Source organism: Musca autumnalis, unplaced genomic scaffold, assembly GCF_047663935.1.
Source record: "Musca autumnalis isolate F117 unplaced genomic scaffold, ASM4766393v1 scaffold_3, whole genome shotgun sequence".
Classification (NCBI taxonomy): domain Eukaryota; kingdom Metazoa; phylum Arthropoda; class Insecta; order Diptera; family Muscidae; genus Musca; species Musca autumnalis.
Genome location: NW_027411866.1, coordinates 261,964,267 through 261,988,095, shown reverse-complemented (window position 1 = coordinate 261,988,095; position 23,829 = coordinate 261,964,267). Strand labels below are relative to the sequence as shown.

The following is a 23,829-nucleotide window of genomic DNA, read 5'->3' as shown; positions in this document are numbered from 1 at the left end:
TATAAATGGTAGTAATAGGCCAAGTAATGAGCAAAATTGGAAAAATGATTTTAGCTTAAAATGATCAGTACAGTCAATGAACCACCATGTATGTTCGAAGAACATCACTGGCGTATTCAACCACAAAAGCAAACATAATAAAAGATTCGGTTTGGATTTTAAGGGACAAGATAAAAAAATCTGTACTATTTTAAAAGTCAATTATAAAATGAAAAATTGCATGTAGGAAAATATATATTTCCCACATCATTATTATACCCTACACCACTGTGTGGGGAGGGTATTATAAGTTGGTTTTGGCCAAAAAGTTTGTAACGCATCGAAATAATGGTCGTAGACCCATACTTATATATATCAAAATGAATGTCTCGACGAGCTGAGTCGATCTGGCTATGTGGGTCCGTCCGTCAGTCCGTCCGTCCGTCTGTCCGTCTGTCCATCTAAACCTTGTAATCACGCTACAGGTCGCAATTTTGATCGGATCGTCACGAAATTTTGGGTGTTGATGGTGGTCCCGGAGGGGAAGAAGCCTATTGATTTTGGTGATGGTCGGATAATATTTAGGTGTCGGAATGGGCAAAAAACTTATGTGGATAAAAAGACAACGTTTTTTTCCAAAGCGAATATCTCAGCTTCTATATGGGGTACACCAAAAGCAAAACCTGACAATGAAAGTATAAAATATCACCTTTCTAACGCTGTAAAGTAGGTTCTCGTGGGTGATCAAACAACGAATATATCACAATAGTCGCAAATGAAACCCAAATTTTCATGTTTGCGATTTTAGTTATAATGACGAATATCACAGCTTTGGCTGGGGACTTTCCAAAAGCAAAGCCTGACTATGAAAGTAGAAAATCCCATCTTTACAGTGATGCAAAGTAGGTTGGCGTAGGTGACCAAATAGCGGAGATATCACAATAGTCGGTAATTCATCCAATTTTTCCATTTTTTTGGAAATCACGCTACAGGCCGCAATTTTGATCGGATCGTCACGAAATTTTGAGGGTTAATGAGGGTCACACAGATGAAGAAGCCCATTGATTTTGGTGATGGTCGGATAATATTTAGGGGAGCTAATGGGCAAAAAACTTATTTGGAGAAAAATACAACGTTTTTTTCCTAAGCGAATATCTCAGCTTCAATATGGGGTATACCAAAAGCAGAACCTGGCCATGAAAATAGAAAATATCGCCTTTCTAATGATGTAAAGTAGGTTCTCGTAGGTGATCAAACAACGAATATATCGCAATAGCCGCTAATAGAACCCAACTTTTTATTTTGCGATTTTAATAATAATGACGAATATCACAGCTTCGGTTGGGGATCTTCCAAAAACAAAGTCCGACTATGAAAGTAGAAAATCCCATCTTTACAGTGATGCAAAGTAGGTTGGCGTAGGTGGCCTCATAACGGAGATATCACAATAGTCGGCAATACATCCGATTTTTTAATTTTTTTTTTTGTAATCACGTTACAGGTCGCAATTTTGATCGGATCGTCACAAAATTTTGGGGGTTAATGGGGATCCTACAGAGAAAGAAGCCTATTGATTTTGGTGATGGTCGGATAATATTCAGGGGTCGGAATGGGAAAAAACTTATTTGGAGAAAAAGTCAACGTTTTATTTCAAAGCGAATATCTCCGCTTCTAAAAGGGGTATATCAAAAGCAAAACCTCCTAATGAAAGCAGAAAATATCACCTTTGTAACGTAGGTTGTCGTAGGTGGTCAAACAACGAAGATATCGCAATAGCCGCTAATAGAACACAACTTTTCATTTTTGCGGTTGTAATAATAATGACGAATATCACAGCTTTGGTTCGGGACCTTCCAAAAGCAAAGTCTGACAATGAAAGTAAAAAATCCCATCATTACAATGATGTAAAGCATGTTTGCGTAGGTATCCAAATAACGGAGATATCGCAATAGTCCAAACGTTTTATTTCAAAGTTAATATCTCCCTTCTGTAGGAGGTATATCGAAAGCAAAACCTGGCAAGGAAAGTAGAAAATATCACCTTTACAACGATGTGAAGTAGGTTGTCACAGGTGGTCAAACAACAGATATATCACAATAGTCGGTAATGCATCCCTTTTTCCATTTTTGTGCAACCACACTACGAAATTTTGATCGGATCCTCACGAAATTTTGAGGGTTGATGGAGGTCTAACAGAGAAAGAAGCCTATTGATGGTTGGCATACATCCCACTTTTTCATTTTTTATTTGGGTTGTACTGTCGATGCACTTAAATGCGTTTCAAAAAAATTGACCTGTGTTAATGAAGACATTCAGAGCAAAGGCGCTAAGCTATCCCAATTTTAATATTTTGAATTTTATTAGTCAAAACTTATGAACGGGGGTAGTGGTGTAGGGTATTACATAGTCGGCCCCGACCCGACTATAGCCTTGGCTCACTTGTATTTTCATATCAATTAATGATAGAGGACCTGTTTTTTATCGCTGATTCCGAATCGTGTGTCTACCACACCACTATTTGAGAACTTTTACAATACGCTTTATCTTGCCACTGTTGAAAATCTTTGATGTTGTCTAACTGGAAAATCGAAACCATTCACTGAACGTCAAGATATGCAAACAACTGCACCGCGATGGCAACTTGTAAGCATTTCTTTTAATAAATTTTTATTCCCTCAGCCTTAGGCTAACGGGGTATATACATTTTGGTACGAAAAAATTTGCCTCATTGGAATTATGGTTTTAGACCTCAAGTATGTTTGGACGAAATTTATTTCTGACAATTTGGAGTTGATTTAGCCATGTCCGTCCGTCTGTCTCGCTGGCTGGTGCGCACGATAACTCTCGAACGGCTCAACCAATTCAAACCAAATTTTGGATGTCATAATATTTTGCCTAAACTTAGTTTGGTTTAAACTTTGCACATCACATTATTCCTACCAGATATAGGTCGGGTTCGAATATAGACCATATAGGTCATTCCTTCGGGTACCTCCCACATAAAATTCGAAAAAAGTGAAGATTAAGAGCACCTCTCAGTTCGTTATAACATTTGTTTCAGCAGATTGTGCTTGTGGCCCTCTTTTCGGGCGCAAGTACATACTTCCTGAGATAATGGTCTAAAACCTCCAAGAAACTCTGAAAGCAACCAAAAAGTCAAATCCGGAAGATAACAGGGAGATTCTGATTGGCCCAAACTTTGCACATCGTACTACTTCATCCAGTCATGTTTTACCTCCCACAGTAAATTCGGCAAAAAGTGAAGTTTAGGAGCTCATCTCGGATCGTTTTGATTCTTTTTTAGTACGTTGTCCTAGCGACCCATGTACAACTTTACAATTTGTTTTCCCGAGTAAATCCATACTTTCTGAAATAATGGCCCAAAATCTCCAAAAAACCCCTGCCGGCACATATTAAAATGGCTGTACGAAATCAATATATCTTATATACGGCATAGTTATTGTGTTTTTTTGTTTTTTTTGGTCAGTGGTTGAGAATATGCAGCATACCTGACTGATAATTTCTTACTTGTTTTTGCCACTTTTATTGTTTAATCGGCATCTGTTCGACAATAATTCGAAAAAAATGCATGCTAGTGTTTAAGATTTAGATTCAAACTTGAATTGAATATTTAAGTTAAAAAATATAAATGCACTAAAACTAGAAAATAATTATTCTCTTAACCTCATTAAATAATCTTCTTCATGATCAAATCTCTCAAATAAAACGATTGCCATTTATTGTCATTTTCTCCTTTTTCCCTTAAATGCAAGCATTTAATTTGAGAGATCCATCATGAAGAATACTTATTGACGCTAAGAAAAAAAAATAATTTTCTAGTTTTTAGTGAATTTATAAATAAAACACTGTAACTTAATTTTTTAATTATTTTTTTATTTTTAATTTTAAGTAAATGGATTTTACTATTCCGAACAACCCCAACCGAAAATCCTAACAACCTCCTCGAATTTCCAAACAACCACCTCCGAAATTTCGATCTTCCACCTCTCAACTTGCGCTTTCCACTTTCAACGTAACCCCATAAGCAAATTACAGGATGGTACCGCTGTATTGGGGCTATACCAAAACCTGTACCCTATGTCCCCAATTTTTGGTGGCAAAGTTTCTGTACAATTGGGAACTAAAAATGCCATGTTACAGCCAAAATACCTTAAATCGAGTGGTACGGCTGTATGGGGATATGGGAAAAAATGGACCCATGCTGGTTTTGTTTTCATATTTATATATTGTCATCCAAATCTGAAAAGTGTTCAAAGTTTTAGTTCGATTGAACTAAACAGACACCAAAGTTAGTTAAATAAAACACTGTAAAATATTTTTCCTAAATATGTTATTTATCATTTATCTACAACACCCTACCCCAGAAATTCTTTCAGTGTACTCTTCTAAAATAATCGCATGACTTTACAATTTTTCATGACAACATCAGCGAATATTTTTGTCCTCTGCACCCAGTTGTTGGTTACATATTTCCGCCTTAAATTTCACAGAATGTCATATGCAATTTAAGATGTCGTTGTCACAGCGCATCCTTTCAAATGTCACTTATGAACATCATCTATTAAATTCTAGCAACAGTTCTCCTGCGACTAGTATGAATTACATATTTGTTCGCAAATGTGTGTTTGTAGGTCCTTGCCACATACGGCATACAACTGTGAATGTGCCACACTCACAATTGGGACAACCATGTCCTTACTATTCATCCGTCCGTATGTCAGCTATTTTGCCTGCCGGTATTTGTAATTTACATACACACTTACGTATGTAGATGTTTTTTTTTTGCACATTGTACATGGTTACATCGTCTGTGTATTATTATTTTTATTATTATTTGGTATCTGCATTGTGTTTTCTTTACATTCCGAATTCGACATTTGCCATTGTACATTGTGAATTTTGCTTGTAGTTTTTTTGCAAGTAATATGCTTTCTTTCTGTTGGAAAATTACGAATGACCCTCAGCTACATAAACCTTATCATTACTTGATAATTAATATGATTTACATTTTATGCCACAGGGTAAAAAGGACAAGATTATTAAAAGTTGTGAAGTTATTTAGAAAATATATATGTATACTCGTACTTTTCATGTTGACCTCTCTTTGATACATAGTTCTTTTTTCAAATGAATACACAATTTCTTTCTTTGCTGGTCTTTCCAATGGTAAACATTTTCATTAATTATGGACTTGTTTCTTTTTTCTCGGCATTCATATACGAGTAGATACAGATTTTTACATATTTTTATTAACATAATTTTTTTTCTTTACAATAGTTATATATTGCCGCTGAGCCTTTTTTCCTGTGATTTTAATAGAATTTTGAGTATAAAATGTTCATAGAATATCCTGCAACAACTGTACTTCATGTTCTTGCAGGGCTAACTGTAATAATTTTACAGAAACATTTTTTTTTTTTTTTGGTTAACCATAACAGACAGCATATGGCAACATTTGAAGGCTGAGTGAAATTTATCTTAACATGATTCTCAACATTCGATAAAGTCAAGTCATTCATCGAGAAATACACACGCAGCAGTGTATGTCCGGGTGAAGGCGAACAAACGTTCGAGCCAAGTTAAGCAGTATGACAGTCTTAGACATCAGAGAGTGGGAAGTGCGTTATGCAAATTCAATTAATCATCATAAGAACTGATATAGAGCATGACATTTGAACGCATTCAATTGCAAAATAGAAATTGAGTTTATAGCAGTCTTGTGGGATTCTGTCACATCGACAAGAGAATGCTCCCCTTTGCCTTCTTGTACATACAAATGTACGTACGTAAATACACAATTGATATCACTTATACGAATTTGTAATGACCGCAGTTGTGGGTTTGGATGGGTGTGTCATTGTTGTAAACATTTTGTGACAAGGGCTGGTGGTGCCTTCTATTCGATAAAAATGAAAAGATAACTAGATATTGTGGCGTATATTGTAGGAATTTAAATATGTATGTATTCATAAGTCAAGGTCCATACTTGTTAAATTGTTATTACTCTGTCTGAATATCAAAATATAATTACAAAATTTTGTAAATTTGTTTTGGAAATTATATCTCATTTCACATTCCTTGCAAACATGTTGAGATTCAAAGACGTTTTGATAATAGTCCACGAACCACGGGGATATCGGGCCAAGGACATCCATACGACAAGGTCAAAACTTCTATTTTTTTTTGTTTCAATTCGATCGATAAGATCAATAAAATTGTTCGATTTCTATCTCTCGTAAATGTATTGCATTTATTGGCTGCTCTACTCTCTGCTTTAGTTAAGATACTTAAATTCTCTTGTTTTAGCTGAGTTCCGTCCCAGTTATCGCATTGTTGCAGCAGGCTTGGGTGTCACATACGACAAGGTCCTTCGTCATGCCCTGTATTCCTGTATAGCATAAGTGCTCCTTAAGATGGTTTTATTGTTGGTCCAATGACTTATATTTTCTTGTTCTGCCTACCCGTTTTACATTCAATTTGAAAAGGATATTTATTCGAACCAAAAAAAAAAAAAAAAACAAGTTTGTACTAATTTTTTTAAAATACTTACTACGACCTATTGGTAGAGATGGACAGTGGGTAAATACCCAAAGGGTAAATACCCGGTAAATAGGGTAAATACCGGGTAAATACGCATTTGCGGATATTTATTTGAGTATTTACTATATTGAGTCGCCAGTACAACGTCTCACAACCTGTACTTGGCTTCGGTTTAAAATCGTTTTAAAAATGAAGAGTTTATTAATATGTACTTTAAACGCGTGGGTAAATTACACATGTGGTTAATTATACTCGGGTTTTATAATACATGTTTGTAAATACTTGGGTAAATACCCGTGTATTTACCCAAATGTTGGGTAAAACTATTGAATTACCGAACCAGTTGACGTAGGCTGCCAAAATTTTATACAAATCTTTTTTATATCCTCAGAATTTCAAAAATTACAGCCATACCAAAACATGGAAATATGTTGACGATGTTTCATGACCACTGAGAACCTCAAATGTCAAATTGCAGATAGTTCGGTTAAAAATTGTGGCTAAAATTCTCAAAATACCGAAAATCGGGAGTTACAGTTATATGGGGACTATACCAAAACATGGACCTATGCCCATATCCTTTGGGATATAAGTCACTAGGAACCCTAAGTGCCAAATAATAGCTAATTCGGTCTGCAAATGTGGCGAAGAACGTCAAAATACCTCAAATCCGGAGGTACCGTTATATGGGGGCTATACCAAAGAGTGGACCGATATAGTCCATCTTCGAACTTGACCTGCCTATGGAAAAAAGACCCTAGGGTGCAAAATTTCAGCAATCTATCTCAATTATTGCGGACGCTACAACAGACGGACAGACGGACCGACGGACAGACGGACCGACGGACAGACGGACATGGCTAGATCGTCTTAGAATTTTATCCTGATCAAGAATATATATACTTTATAGGGTCGCAAATGATTAATTCGATGTGTTACAAACGGAATGACAAACTTAATATACCCTCCATACTATGGTGGAGGGTATAAAAATACCTTAAATCGGGAGATTGGTTTATATGGGGGCTATATAAAAACATGGACACATGGGGTCTTTGGCTCCATGTTTTGATGTAGCCAAATGTTGGCAGCCTACGTCAACCGGTTCGGCAATTAAATAGCTTTTACCCAACATTTGGGTAAATACTCGGATGTTTACCCAAGTATTTACCAACATGTATTATAAAACCCGCCATTTTGAAACGATTTCACAATTGAAACCCAGGAATAGGGTGTAAGATGTTGTATTGACTATTCAATATAATAAATACCCTAATAAAACAATACCATCTCCACCTATTGGACACATTTCGCGTACTCTGAAGTACTTCTGTGACAGTTTTTTCTATGTGTCGGAAAATAATGATGTATTCATATCGGTGTTGGCTAAATATTTTTTTCACCTTTCCTCTTTGCACGTGTAGATGATCCTTGAATAATAATCTCATTTGTGATAATCTCATTTGTGACTGTGTTGACTAGGGCGACTTTTATAAAAAAATGTTATTTCGAATGTTTAGGTTTATTCGATTTTTTGCAATAACAAGAATTAAAATAAATTCCATTGTGTCATCAACTTTCAAACTATCACTAAATGTTAATTTCCTTACTAAGCCTATTAGAACATTATCGTGCAATATACATTTGAAAATGCCTAGGAATTGGATTTGAAGGAGTTACATTGTGCAACTACAAAAATACAAAAAATACATGAACTGCTGTCCACCACTTCAAATGGTAGAGAATAGAAATGTTTATATTGCTGTGTTATGTGTCGACTTTTTCACATGCCAATTTAGTGCTTGACTACATCTGTTGTGACCAAAGCTTTTAAAAATACCCATAAATTATTCGCTTAAAAGTTTATCGCCCCAACAAATAGAAAAAAAAATCAAACTAAACAAACGAAACAAAACTATTGGCTATTTTATAGAACTTGCACTGCAGTGAGGGTGTTAAGCATAGCGTCATAGCCTTGTTTAGTTTCATTTGGTATTCTCCAAAGTTGGTCTACATTGAGAGGGGTCAACATGAAAACTGCAGTGCAGGCGAAAATGACAGGCTCTTTATTTTCGTAGGAGAAGAACTATAAATTTTAATAATTTTATCGAAAAATAAAGAAAGTAATAAAAATGAATTATGGAATGTGAGAACATATTCTGTTATTTATAGAATATGTAATACCAGACCAGAAACTGTAGGGTATTTATAATATTTACCATATGTTTTTGACCACCAACCAGTTGAATTGTCATTTCTATCATCCGTACTTGGCTATTGTATGTCCTACCGAACAACGAATGTTTGTCCATTTTTATTGTCGAATCTATTGAATTCCATTGTACGTTTTGCCCGGCATTATGAAACATTTATCCCGCACTGTTAATTGCTACTGAATGATTTTTGGTCGGGAGGATGCTTGGTGCTTTAGTTTCGTTATTGCTCATTGAACGCCAGAGGCACATAATATTCCGTCTCCCCGAGGGCAGTGCAATCAAATAACTTTGTGCAGCAACAAAAACAATTCTCTTCCACAGAAAAGGGAGAAATATTCGGAATACAATTGAAGTAGTGGGTGAAAAACTCAGAGTGCATACTTGCCGTTATGGTCAAGGACATGCTTGGAATGGCAAAATATTTGAAACTATATCAATAATTCTGTTACTGTTCTGTTTTTTTCCGCCGAGCACTCCAGTTTAGTTGAGGAAAAAGTTTAATGGAAAATCGAATGAACTGAAATAAAAAAGAAACTCTAAAATTTGTCATCTAACGTTTGAAGAGAATTTAAGTAGTTAAAAAATTGTTATTGCTTTATTAGGAGAAAAACAGAAACAAACAAACAGCAAACATAAAAATATTGTTCAATATCAAATATTTTTTATGTAAATTGGAATCGTGTTTAATTGATCTAAAATAGTTTTGTGTTTTCAAAACATATTCACAGAAAATATTTAAATTGATTGATATGATATATGATATTAATATGATATGAAAAAGTCAAGCAACAGTTTCTGTCTATTCGGGCTACAGCAAATACCAATAATTTAATTTTAGATTTGTAAATGTTTTCTCAGGTTTATTCTACATTAGAAATATTCTGTAATAGAGAGTAATGATGAAGTTTAAGTCATTGGGGGTAACACTCCCGACTTAAAAACAATCAAATGAGATTGAAACTTCAACCAAGAACAAAACAAACAAAAAACAAAATTCCAACAACAACCTCACAGGCAACTGTGTTGATACAATAGCAGAAAAAAGTACCAAAAAGAGTGGACTCTAATATTCTACTGATTGTCTTTGAAACTTTTCGTTGTCTATATCTGCGAAGTATGATATTTCTGAAGCAAAAACAGCAGAGGACTCCAACTGCTAAGGATTAAAATCGATTCGAGATGAGAATTTATACCTATTTAAGCAGGCATAGTGGAATTTTTGTAGATAAGGAGTGGACTAATATCTAAATGAGTGGACTAATATCTTTGAGCATGATTTTAGTTTGGGGAAACATTACGCCCTAGATATCCAGACTTACGAACGTACCAGAGTGTTTGGAGGGTATAATTATTACACAAAAATCTACCATATCTTACAAAACTTTAAGAAGTTTACACAAATGTTTACCTTGAGATGAAAAAGTGTTTTTACAAGAACGTAAATGTTGACGGAGAGGATTTACGATCAATTTGCAGATTTATTGTTGCTCAAGTACTGGCGTTCAGGTTTTATAGAGATGCAGATTTTTGGAAAGACCCTTAAATTAATGTTGAAATTCTGCATACAAAAGATCCAGTTTTTATCCTGGTCCTCCCCCTCAGGTACCTCTTTCACAAAAGTAAAAAATATCACAAAAGTTTACTCTTGCACATCGTAAGATCTCTACGAGACATAGATCAGGTTCGAATAAGGACTTATTGAAAAGTGCAGTTTAAGGCCTGCTGTCGAATTGGTTTGCTTCTTCTTGCAACAACTTATAATCGTTGCGTCCATTACGAAGGTAAAAGTTCTTTCGGGGGCAAGTCCATACTTCCCGAAAAAGTGACCCGAAAGCTGTAGAAAATCCTACGATACCTGTGCTGTGGCTGAAGCGATTCGATTCGCTTCAAAAATTTGGCCTTCGTAATATTTTATCCAAAGTTAGTTTAAGTTCAAAAATGAACCTTATCAGTCCACTCCCTCAGTTACCTCTCTCACAATAGTTCAATATTTTTCACAAAAGTGGTACGCACGATACATCTCGAAGGGATTAACCGATTTGGTTTATACTTTGCGCATCGTAATATATCTATGAGACATAGATCAAGTTTGAATATGGACTATATCGGTCCACTACATTGTCGGCAAAGCCAACTGATACTTTCTTACTTGTTTTTGGTCAGAGGTTGAGGGAATATCTGCGTCAGCAAATCCATCGAATACTTTCTTAATTGTTCATTTATTTTTCGTCATTGATATATTATACGTGTAATAATGCAATGAATTTAAGTTTAACAAAATATTTTTGTTTTAAAATATACACCACCGAATTCGAAAATATTAAATCCATGGGATTTCTATTAAACCGTGTTATGCAATTATTATTGCAGTTATTTCTTCATTTCTAACAGCTGTTATTTTATATGTATGTATAGAAACATAAATATTTAATGACTTTGTATCAGATTGTTATTTCACAAATCCAAATACACTCTAAATCGTGTTTATAAAGTATAATTTTTAAATTTTGAAATAATAACGACAAAAAGACACAAGTTATCCCATTGCTCAATTGTTTTGTTCAATATCGAAAAAAAATAAAATGAAAAAGTTTTCAAGCGGATTATCGTTGTTCGTCACACACACACGCTCATTCATTGGGCAAAATTGACTTAAATTCAAACAACAAAATCCCATCAATATCGAAAATTACATTTATTTATCAATAAATGAATTGTATGTCCAACGAATATTGTCAACTTTTATGGACGAACAGTTAAAGTTTCCTTTAAACGAATGCCTTACAACACATTCAAGCCAAAAGAGCATCTAGCATCCAACCAACCATCATTATCATTAGTTTCTTCTGCAACATGACTTTGGGGCTCAACATATCGCAGAGCATCTACGCAACGTTGACAATAACCGATGTGAGCTCTCCTCATCCGGATGGACAGACAATGGCACAGAGCTGGAATTATTATTGCCTCTGCTTATCAGATAGGCACTGAGACTGAGATGTCAATAAATGGTTGTTTGTTTGTCTTTCGTATTGTTGGTAATCAAGTAAACTCCTTAGAATGATTTTCGATTGGCATGGGAATGGATGGATATGTGCGTGTGTGTATTTTGCCTCAAGACAGTATTGCAATTGTATTTTATTTAATAGTTGCATACATTGCCACAAAACTACATTGTTATTACGCTTTACAGCAGTTGAGTTGAATTGACTTTTGAATGCAATTTATACAATATCAATAATGCAACTATTGATGTTTTAGTTCTAAAAACTACATTCAAAAGTAAATTTAACTACTAACTAAAAATCATTAATATTTATCATGTATCAATTGAGATTTTGCATTAAGTTCACGAACTAACATGCGTATACGTGCTATTCATACGTTATTGTGTATACTTATAATAGTTATGCAGAATTATTTTAGATTTAACATTAACTAAATGTAATTTAAACTTAACACGTACTAGTCAACTAATAAACTAAAAAATATAATACCAGGAACACATATACCTTAAAGTAATTATAAAAAAAAAGGGAACGCTTTTTAGAACCCACAAAAAATCGACGTTTTCATTCATATTGACAAATATCTATCTGTCTTATAATTAATTAAACTAATAATGTTATCTGCATTCATTGCAAAAATATTCAGTGTTGTAGGAATTTCCATTGTAGGCATGGCTGTACCTATAATTTTTGTCTATAGAATTGTAGTAAAATAGATTGCAAGTGTTCATTATCACTCACATCATTTACACGCTGTGCCATTCTCGACTATCTCATGCTTGAACGAACAATAACAATTATTAGAAAGGCAAAAAAAGAAACATAATTCTTGCTGAAATTATAAGCAGACCATCTCATTCAGGGAGAGGGGGCACGCTTCCAAACATCTACATAAATACCATTTACAATAGGCACCAATCCCTACACGCACACCCCATTATCCAACTCCCAACCAACAGCAAGGACAAACGTTGTATTACTTTTGTACGTTGGTCTTTCCATATATATGTATGTGTGTGTGTAATTTCTGTTTAGATGCTAGGACGGAGAGAAGTGGTACCTTCTGTAGTTTCGTTTCATATTCCGTTTCATTTGTGTTTTACTTTTTGCGGTTCTTTTGTTGTTCCTGTTTCTTTTTCTTGTTGTCTTTATGTATTCTATCCGCAGGATGTTCCGGTGCTAAGCGATGGCATTTATCATATTGACTCGTTTGTCTTGGATGCTCCAAAATCCGCCATATTTGTGGGTTTACAGGATGATTACAAGCTCCGCTTCAGCCCTGGCCATCACAGTGGTCATGAAAATATAATGGCCATAGACATGATCAATGATGACCTCAGTTCCATCTCCAGCGCCTTAGAAGGTCATTCATTTTCCGAGACATCACAAGTGGATGCAAATTCAATTAATTGCTGTTCAGCTTATCCGGGTGACGATACCTTAACCGACCACCACCACCACCACCATACCAGTAGTCATGATGGCGTTATTCACTTCGACAACGATGAATTTATCATTGTCCCCCAAGTACCACAGAAACTAATTACGTCGCATTGCAACCTTCATTCTGGTCACGCGATAATATCTTCGTCTTCTTCAGAGGGTAGCAGCAACAACAGTTCACAATCACCACAAGACCTTACATCGGAGGAAATGAACTATCATCCAACTGCTACAGCCTTGTCTTTGGCCATCTACCCTGACTCGGCTCGTTCGTGTATCTAATCAAAGTTTTACCCAGAAGTATGCCCAGTGATACCGACAGTGTCCTCATTGTCGAAGAGATTGCAAAAAATACATATTATCATATCATCCTTTCGAAAAGCAACAGCAACAACAACTAACTGTAAAAGTATCATTTAAGTTGGGCACAGCGAATCGAGACAACATAGCACAGCACTAATAATGCAATTCGCAAGAAACAGAAAAAGAAGAAGAAGAAACAAATGGAAAAACGGCAACAAATATTTAATATTTTATGAAGACGCGCACATTAGTTTGTACCGAAGTAAACATTATGTCTTTACATAAGGGTTTCATATTTACAAAATGAATTTAACATATCTGCAAGAGGAGAACAATTTAGGTTTCCCTGATTTTAGGTATTTAGAGATGAAACTTTAGAAATGAAACTATATAGATGTATTCATATAAGTTATCTAGCAATAAGAAACAAACTTTTAAAGGATTAAAGCTTGAAATTCGCTCGATATTCGCCCCGTAAAGTGTAATTTCATAAATGGCTTCTTACTTAACAGCCTCGGTGACACCGTAGTACATATACCGAATGGCTCAGGCATAATGCATTATCAAGGTAACCTTGTAAGATCAACTTATGTCTTCTCTTACTGTCCAAAAACATTTTGGTTAAAAAAAAAAATAATAAAAAATATTTCGGTTTATCCAAAATTATACTTCTACAACTGCTTCATTTTAACTGTGCCAATAATATTTCTTAGTTTTATTTTGTCTTGTGCATTCCTCGCTACAAAAACTTTTGATATCATGAGAAGCCTAAGACCTGAATTTGATATTTGGGTAACCTTACTAAATAAACCTTGGCCTCAGACTATATTTTAAAATGTATTTATATATGAATTTACAATTCAGTCAAAATAAATTTTACATTCTGGTAAAGCGCAGGAATTTTAAATTTATTTAATTCCGCATGACTTTGTTTGACTTTTTAACTTTTTTCATTAAATTCGAGTGTCCAAAAATTAAATCGAAAATATGGAAACCGGTTTAATTGACGTTAAAGGTCGTTAAAGAGAAAGTTGTAGATCATCGAAAAACTCACTGCATCTTGGGCTATCTTTACACAGCATCAATAAAATCGGCGCAGGCGAAGGATCACTAATGACGAAGCTGCCCCGTGTCACCCTAAATGCTATAATTGTAAAATGGGGGTCATCTGTGGATACCCAAGGTCAATAAAGAAAAATTGGAGGTCCATATTTTGATAGGTACATGTTTAAATATTAATTTGTTGGGTTCGGGTTAACACCCTAAATCCTTTTTTCAATAAGGGGGTTATTCCCAGTTGTGCAGAAAACAAACGATTTCTTTGGTTTTTTTTTGTTGTTAAAACATATTGCATGGTTTTGAGGTCAATGGCTACCTCCGAAACCTTGTTTTTTGTAAAAGAGGTTGGCGGTGCCAAGGATACCCCAAAAAAGAAATGGGAAGATCTTCGTATATTTTTGTGTAAAAAATTTACCTATTTTGTAAAAAAATCGGACAAAAAAATTTAAGAAAAGCTGCCATGCTTAAAGACAAGATTTTTATATATTTACAAGCTCACCAAAGTATATGAAGTTAGATTCATTGGCAACCACTTCAAAAGTGTAATTTCGAGAAAAACGAGGCTTACGTCGCCAATCCACACACTGTTCTTCAAAATATTCTATTAAGGTAAAACCGAACAATTAGTTTATTTTCGTTTTTAAAAATCAGCCACGTGAATGCTTATTTCTAGGATGATTAGAATATGTTAACTATAGTATATCACTTTATTGTAAACAAGGTTTATTATCACAGACAACATGGATGTTTACCCAGTAATAATCTGAAATACCATGTTACACATTTAGATAATATGTGTAAAACCTTCAAAATACGTAACCCTCATGTAGGGCATATACCAAAATATGAACTAAATTAGAATAATTTCTGTCCGACAACGTGGGAAATTCATCGAAATACATAAAATTGGACGGTACCGATATATACCAAGACAGATGCATAGTGCTGTTATAGTGTTCTCGAAACACAATTTCCAATTAAAAATCAATTCGGAAATAACTTGTAAATCTTTGGTTGTTAAAATCAAGTGAAGGCATGGTTAATGTTGTCAAAAATTAGCCACGCATAATCAAATTTACAATGTTTTCAAATCTACTTTTCTAAATGCATTAAAATGTTTATTTCGGTACAATCTATTGTCTGGTGTTCAAACTTGGCAACAAATAAATCGATCACAGTGATTGTTATTACATTTTAAACAAATGCTGCATTTATTAATGACAAGGAACTACGAACACTGATGATCCACTTGAAACTTTGTGTAAGATTGCCGCCGGCTTTAAGATTCAATCCCAGTGGACGTAGACAAATACACAAAGACTCTTCCTCATTTATGTTCATACAGCTACACTGAATTATGTTTACATTTTCAGCATTTCTTCGGTTTGTTGTTTGTTTTTTTTTTCTTCCGTTGGTTATGCGACATCGGTTTTTAGTTCCTGTCATCATCATTTCCGGTTTCCGTTTATTTGAGTATTTTGCTTTGTCTTCTTCGTTTTCCGATTTATTTGCGTTTTTAGTGTAAATACTTGTAATCGAAGTGAGATTCAGTTTTATGTAGATGCCTTTCAATTTTGATTTGCTGGCAAATTGGTTTCATTCGGCTTCTTTGGTTTATTTAAATTGCCAACCCCCCTTGTTTCGATTGGCATCCTTTGCTTATTATATCGATTTTTTTCGCTAGATATCCGCTTTTCTACATTGGTTTACAAGTCAGTGTCATGGGTTTGATGCGTAAGGGAAGAGAGAGAGAGATAGATAAAGTAAAGACGGAAATGAAAAAAAAAAAAACAAAACGAAAAAAGCAAAATAAAATTTAATTATCTCTTTTAATGGCGTCCTGCTTCCTTTTGACATCGGCTTTACCAGCATCGGCAGACACCATTCATGTCATTTTAATCGGATGTTTAATCGGATTTAACACTCTTTTGTTGGTTAAAAAAAAAAACAACAAAAAATCAAATAAAAAGAATTAAAGATAAAATTTGTCATGCCTACCAAGAAGGACAGATATTAACAAGACTTTTCTCAGATATTTTGCCATTTTGTACAATGAAACATAATGCCGTGACATATGAACAAGTATGTAGGGAGATAAATAAGGCGATCAGACAATAAATTTCAAAATTTCTATTAACTCAATATTCCTACATATTTGTTAATTCAACAAAGCCAATTCAGATGATTCATATAAAATATATTGGTTATTTTTTTAGGAACACATTCGACAATCGAAAGAAAGCAAGCTAGATGAAATGGGACGAAATTCAAAGGCACGGTCTCGTGACAACATATCCATTGTGTCTCCCAGGTAAGATGTCTCACTGGTGCATTTGTAGTTTTATCTCAATTTCATTGTAATATGAAGTTAATGTTGCAATGCATCAAACTCTTTTTATTTTCAGACAAAAACATTCACAAACTTCGCTACAAATACTCGATGATGTTTCCAATCGCTATTATCGTGAAATCGAACTACAAACCAAGGGCAATTTCAAAGAGAAAGAACCACCCAATCTAATACGACGGCACGACATGATTGTTCAAACTAGTCTTTGCAGCACCGATGATTCTTCCACAACGACAGCACCAGAACAGCAGCCAGGATCCACTGCAACAGGCCAACAACCCAGTGCATGTGACATGGGTTGTCAAACGAGGTAAATTTCCTGCATTTACCGTGATAAAATTTTATGGAAACCGAAAGAGTGTTTTTCAATGTTCCAATAACAATGAATTCGTATTGTCGTAGCATTGACACAATCACACCATCAATGCATAGTACAGTAGTCTGTCGTTTAAACGAAACTAAAAAAATCAAAAACTACCTTCAGTTTCTTTAAGACCAAATACTATTAAACTCGTGTAACTGTACAAAAATTTAGTTTGATCAAAAACTAATTATTTTTCAAACAACAGAATTTTGGTATTAATTCGACAAATCACAAGTAAAAATTGTAATTTTTGTCTTGTCTTTCTTTTAAAACATGAGTCGTTTTTAATTTATTTACACGCCGTTCCAAAACCTGCTGGAGTCTACTATTTTTGAATCTTTCACAAATTTATAAAGGAAAAATATTGTATTAATTTCAAAAATGATAGGACCCTTGCATAGCATTAACTTCCAATACTTTGAAATTTTGTGACATGCTGAGTGAAAGTGATTTTTTTATGTTGCTATTTATCACCTATTCATTTGCTGCTCATCAGCAAAACATTTCAATCTATTTTCAGATTTTTTTTTGTTGGCTTAAATATGGCGCCTTGAAAAATTCGAATTATGTAAAAACTATAGGCAAATAAATACTCATAATTGGTGCAAATAGAAAAAATCTGTTTTTATTTTTGTTTTTTATCAGTTAAAATAAAAAATAGAAAAAATGACGTTGTGGACTTCGGTGAAATTATCACGATTTAATATTACAAATCAATTTTTATCAATGATTATCAATTCGATTTTCTTGAAATGTTTCTGTATTAAACTAAGACTAATTACAAAAAGCCGTGTTTGTTATTGGAATTCGAGTAATTACTATTTTTCTTAATTTTTTTTTTAAATTTGTCAATAGAATTTTTCCTTTACACCAGAGTGAAACATATGTTATTTTACCAAAAAATGAAAAAAATACATTTTTAACAATAGTTTTGTTGTTTTATTTTGGGAATGAGGATTTGAGATATGTAATGGCTAAATGAAATACATTCAGTTATACCAACTAAAGCTGGTACAATAATTTCTGAATCGACAAATCAAGCAGTTTTTAAGATGCTTAAAACAAATTCCTAATAAAACAACCAATGTTAAAAATTAATTTTTTTATTTATTTATTTTTTTTTAAATAACAAATGTTTCACGCTGGTATAAAAAAATTGCATTGACATAATAATAAAAAATAGTCTTTTTGGTTTCGAACTACCAAATAGGGCTTCCATTTTTTGTAATTAATCGTAGTTTAATAAAATTTTAAGGAAACATAAGAGTGCAATTATTGATAAAAAACACAAAATATTAAAATAAAAATACAGAATTCGACTTTTTTGAAAACATTCTGAAATGTTTTCCGATATTCAGCATTACCACAGCAAAAAACAAAGGAAATTAAAAACCAAGTTTTGATAAAGTGTCAGATTTCACTCAGAAATCCCCATGTGTACTATATTGTTATCTTTTAAATCATGCATTCATTTAATGGACAATCTACTGTTCTTTAATGTGACTTGCATTATTCTAAGCATTGAATAGTACCTCTATCAACTATTCAAATGACACTTAAAATTAATGATGCGTTTTAACATTTTCCCCATTACTCTCTCTCCATCTTTTCATTATAGAGAATCATTATTTGGCACCTCCTCATTGCTGCGTTCAAAATCTAAAACACCTTCAATTGTTGGTGGTGGCCATCGAAGTGTAGAAGGCGTACCACCACCTCCTCGGTTCTCAACATTCGGCTATGATGCAGCCCAAATGGCGACGGCACAACCAATATTGGGTACAACTTCCACATTATCCAGACGTAATATTCACCTGCCACAGGGATCCATTGATACGGATCATCCACAAACTCAGGAGCATATGACGACTATGGTGCAGCCGCAACAACAGTTACAGCAGCAACATCGTCACTTGCATCATCGGCCTTCACAGGAAATTTGTCACCATCATCATCAACATCAACAGCAGCAGCAACAACAACAACAACAACAACAGCAATTACAAAAGCAAACATTGTCACGTCATCAGCATCAACATTTGCCAGACCAACATCAACATCACTATCCCCCTTCGTCGACGGGAACGCACATTACCACAGTGCCAGCATCTGGCACAACCATTGTTACAGCCATATCAACAGGATCCAGTGCTGCCCGAGGCAGAGATCCCACCGCCGCCGTAGGTCCAGCTGGCAGTGCCAAGAATAAACAGACCAAACTTGATGAGTCAAAGCTATTCATCGACATTAGAAACTCAGCACCGGATGTTATAATTATGACATCCCATTGACAATTAAGGAAATCTAAACCCAACAACCCCTGCTCCAAACAACAACTTTGTACAGAATATTGCATTAAACCTCCGACCATTCACATTTCTTTGACGACGGCTCTTCTGGAGCAAACGACACATGAGTTGACAAAGTCGAGACTTGTCGGGCATTGGGGCCATTGTGCGTTCGTCTATCGCACTTTTGTTATGCATGACATGCTAGTTTATTTCGTTAATCACAGTCGATTCATTTGTTAATAAAATCCGAAAAACGCTATTGACAGTTTACGGAGGACGTCTGGCTGGCTGACACAGCTTCACAGAATATGCAACATGGGCTAGTGACGAACTTTTAAAGAAAATTCAATTAGAGTGGATTTTAGGCAATGTTTAAACCATATCGTTAACACCCCGCCAGCGTTGTCTACATTTACACAGCAATTATAAGCAACATGACCTTTGAACAAGATTCATTCATGTTGTGTATGGCGGGCGTAACATGTTTGTTTGGTCATGTTACTCTTCCGTTTCGTTGTTTATTGTCCTCCTCTTGTGCGTGGTCCAAATGTTTGTGGTATTCCCAAACCAGAACAAAAACATTCGACAAACATAGTATGTATGCCTTAACTTATGATAAATAGCACGAAATACAACAACACGATGATGGCAGTAGTGGTGCTGATTTACAACATCAGCAGTAGCAAAAAACGCCTCGATCGTCATCATATGTCATACTTGGATACCAGTACAATGTACTGCTGATACAGATGCTACTTTCTCTTTCATCGTCCATCAGTATGCGACAACATATTCAATGTTCATGTGTATGTACATTAGGGTTATAACTTTTTGACATTTTTCTCAAAGATTTTGCCTATTAATGGCTAAAATAAACGTTATATCATTTGAGTATTACACAAGGTGCCGAAAAAAACCACTTTTATAAATGATATACGTGTGTGTTATGATAATAAGATAAAATTAGTGAGAAATAAAATATTATGTTATTTTGGAAGAGGGCAGTCAAAAATGTGAATGTATTAAAAACATTTGTATGATAGTGGCTTAGTAAGTTTGTAAGCTCGCAAGCTACAAAACAAAACATTTGCTCTCTCCCGCTCTTACACGCTCATACTTTAGCATAGATGGTCAAAATTACTCTTAAATATGTTTTAAGGTCGTATTTGTGTGAGAATCAAAGGTGACCAAGAAGAGAACGACAAAAATTTGAATGTATTTTAGAAAACACAAGTATTGCAAATGTGTTAGTAAATTGGTAGGTCAAACAAGGTGTTGAACCAGAACAAATCAAAACATTTGTTCTCTTTCTTAGCAATCGTGTCGTATTTGTGTAAATTGCAGAAAAACTTCGACTTCACCGTATCGTGCGTGATCGCATATGGTGTGAATTGCCGCAAAACTTCGTAACCAGCTGCTACATAAAAAGTTTAAAATCATTTTATGCGGGAGGTTTTTTACCGAATAACATTATAATTAAGATTTTATGTAATCTCGCGTAAAAACTCTTCATAATATGATACAACGAGGTTGTAAAAAGCCATAACCCAAATATACATACACATATTTTTTTTATATAACAACCCAGCAAACCAAATGTCTGATGTCCGACACATCGGAACAATTTCGGAATCAAAATCTTTCAGATTTCGTTCCGATTTCGGAGAGAATGTCGGAAGTAAATTTCCCTTCGAATATGCTACTGTTTTTCTTCCGATTTCGTTACGAATTCGGATCGATGTGTCGGAAACAAATTTCCCTTCGCACAACAACCACCTTTTGTATATATCTAACAAGCAACATTTTAGTATGTTGTCGAAGAACAAAATGCATGGTCTTAAAATTCGTATATCAGCAAAAATGTCTAAAATCGTCTTTTCCATTTCAAAAAACTCAAAAAAAATGTTGATACTACATCTATGATTTTTGGTACATAGATTAAGAAAAAATCGTCATTCCAAATCTGTTTTCGTTACCAACTTTGATTGTTGCGCGCAAAAGATATGACCGTTTTAATTATGCTAATTAGAAAAAATTCTAAAAAAAATCGCGGCTTAATATAGTAAGCTGTTATATCCAATTGTCGTTAACTGAATTCGCACCCTTTGAGAATATGCAAAAAAAAAATTCAAAAAGTTTCAATGGATTCGCGAAAAATTAAATTTGTTAAATAATTTCACGTATTTACAAACATATTTTTGAAACAATAGCGCTTATACTTACAAAAAATATATAAAAAAATTATAGCAGCATCCAGACATTGTGAGGAATAAAATGAAACCTAAGTCGTGAAGTTTGGAGCTATAGTATTCGTGTTATTTGCAAAAATACAATGAAAATGTGACGAAAAAAATGAAAATTATGTTATTCTAATTTTATTTTTTTATGGTTTTATAGGAAATGTTGAAGAAAAAATGATTGAGTTCTTCGTCATTTTCGTCCAAATTTCACGCAATAATGAAGATATTCCGTTGCAACAACTTTTTCACTTATAGTTTTCCTATTGGCGAATATTTTTAGAACATTATATTAAATCACAAGGAATTCCAACTGTGGCATAACATTAAAATAATGTTATATTGAATATTACAACATTTGAAACGCATAGAAACCGCGTAATAGTGGAAATCACAAGATGCGCATCCGATTTTCCAAAACAGCGAATCAATCCCTCTTATTTGATATACACTTTGTGAAATTCCATTTGACGACCACGATGTAGCATCAGTTGCATGTTAGGGTGCAAAAAACAGTAAAATGCCCATAATTTCCACGAAGTACATTTGCATTTTATGCGCATCCGATTTCAATGATCACCATTAAAAAATACATCATCCTATGTCATTTCAATGCGATCCATCAAGAACCGTGGATGTAGCATCGCACTCAGTTTTTAGAAAAAATCTATTATGTCTCCGGATTCGCGAACGTTTTTCAATATCTGTTTTCGCACATTTTAAATATGCGTTTCGCTCTATTTATCTAAGTAGGAATAACACATCTAAAACGCGTCTAAATACGCGATATTTTCAAAAATATTTTTTGCATATTTTCGAAATTTGAGGGGTATCATATCCGCCGATCTAGTGGATGGATTTAGACGCGCAAAGGCTTGTTAGATTCAGAACGTAAAAAAACTAAATTCACGCGGGTTTCCACTGAAATCGAAAGGCATTTGTAAGTTTTGAATCCAAAAAACTGGTTTTTAAAAAAAAATACGCACAAAAATTTCGATTTTAAGCTGAGATTGTTGTGAACCTTTGAAGGCTACACGCCCGAGTTATACATCAAAAAATGCGTAATCGCGAGTACTACGATCTCGTAATCAGTTTTCAAACGAGAACAGTTGCGCGTTCCGATTAGAGCAAAAATTCAAAAAAAACCCAATTTTTCAGTCTTCAAAATGTCAGCATCCGTTTGAGATTGATGCGGTGGTTATATTTAAAAATCCTACATTACAAACTTCATCTCTGAAGTGTATTCTTTAACTTCTTCTTTGAACATTATACTCTACATTGTATTGTAAAGCCACTAATTGAAAATTGACTTAAAAAAACTCGTTTCCTTCAACGATTTTTTTCTATTTTTTTACATTAATATGACCACAGCTTCCGCTCAAATTATAATTTTAAGAAATCCATCGGTGAATCGTGCTAAAACAGTTTATTTTACCTTAATGCGTTCAAAAGTTATGGTATATTACAACAATTCGCGAGATACAATACCCCATACCTCAGTTTCAACAGAAGTAAATTTTCTACAAAAAGGCCGATATACACTTTTTAAATATTTTTAATATAAATCCAACATATAAAAATTTAACCTAGTGCTGATAGACTCAACATATTCGTATACAATGTTTACATTGTTCTACTATAACTACAAAATGATAACAACAGTGAAAATCATTAGATGATGTATTTGAAATTACAATCTTCCAATAAAAATTAACAAAGAAAATTTGATCAATAAAAAAGAGCCGCCAGAATAAAAATTATTTTCCTTCGATATTTTATACGAAATTATTCCAAAATCGTTCAGAAACCTGTACGAAAATTCGGAGGAAAAAAGTAGCATGCCGACTTTCCCAAGGATTTTCTTCCGATTTCGTTCCGAATTCTGACCGAAATCGATCCAATTTCGCTACGACATTTCGTTAAGATATCGTTACGATTTTTGATCCGAAATCGGACGTATCGTCCGAATTTTGTTCCTATTTCGCTACGATTTCAGTACGATTGGTTTGCTGGGAACG

The 23,829-nt window shown here is 34.3% G+C and overlaps 1 protein-coding gene across 8 annotated transcripts in view; it reads left to right on the top strand.

Annotated features, from left to right (window-relative positions):
• Positions 1 to 23,534, top strand: part of Neto (Neuropilin and tolloid-like) — a 151,448-nt gene extending 127,914 nt beyond the window's left edge. For 4 of the 8 annotated variants that reach the window (XM_073978379.1, XM_073978380.1, XM_073978377.1 and 1 more), the window contains one exon: positions 12,932 to 15,772. In XM_073978379.1, coding sequence (XP_073834480.1) covers positions 12,932 to 13,489 — 558 coding nt within the window. In that variant the 3' untranslated portion in view covers positions 13,490 to 15,772. Of the gene's footprint in view, positions 1 to 12,931; positions 15,773 to 16,785; positions 16,881 to 16,974; positions 17,230 to 18,901 lie in introns of those variants that run through there. The other 4 variants (XM_073978375.1, XM_073978374.1, XR_012411853.1 and 1 more) reach the window with 3 other exon arrangements.
• The last annotated feature ends 295 nt before the right edge of the window (positions 23,535 to 23,829 follow it).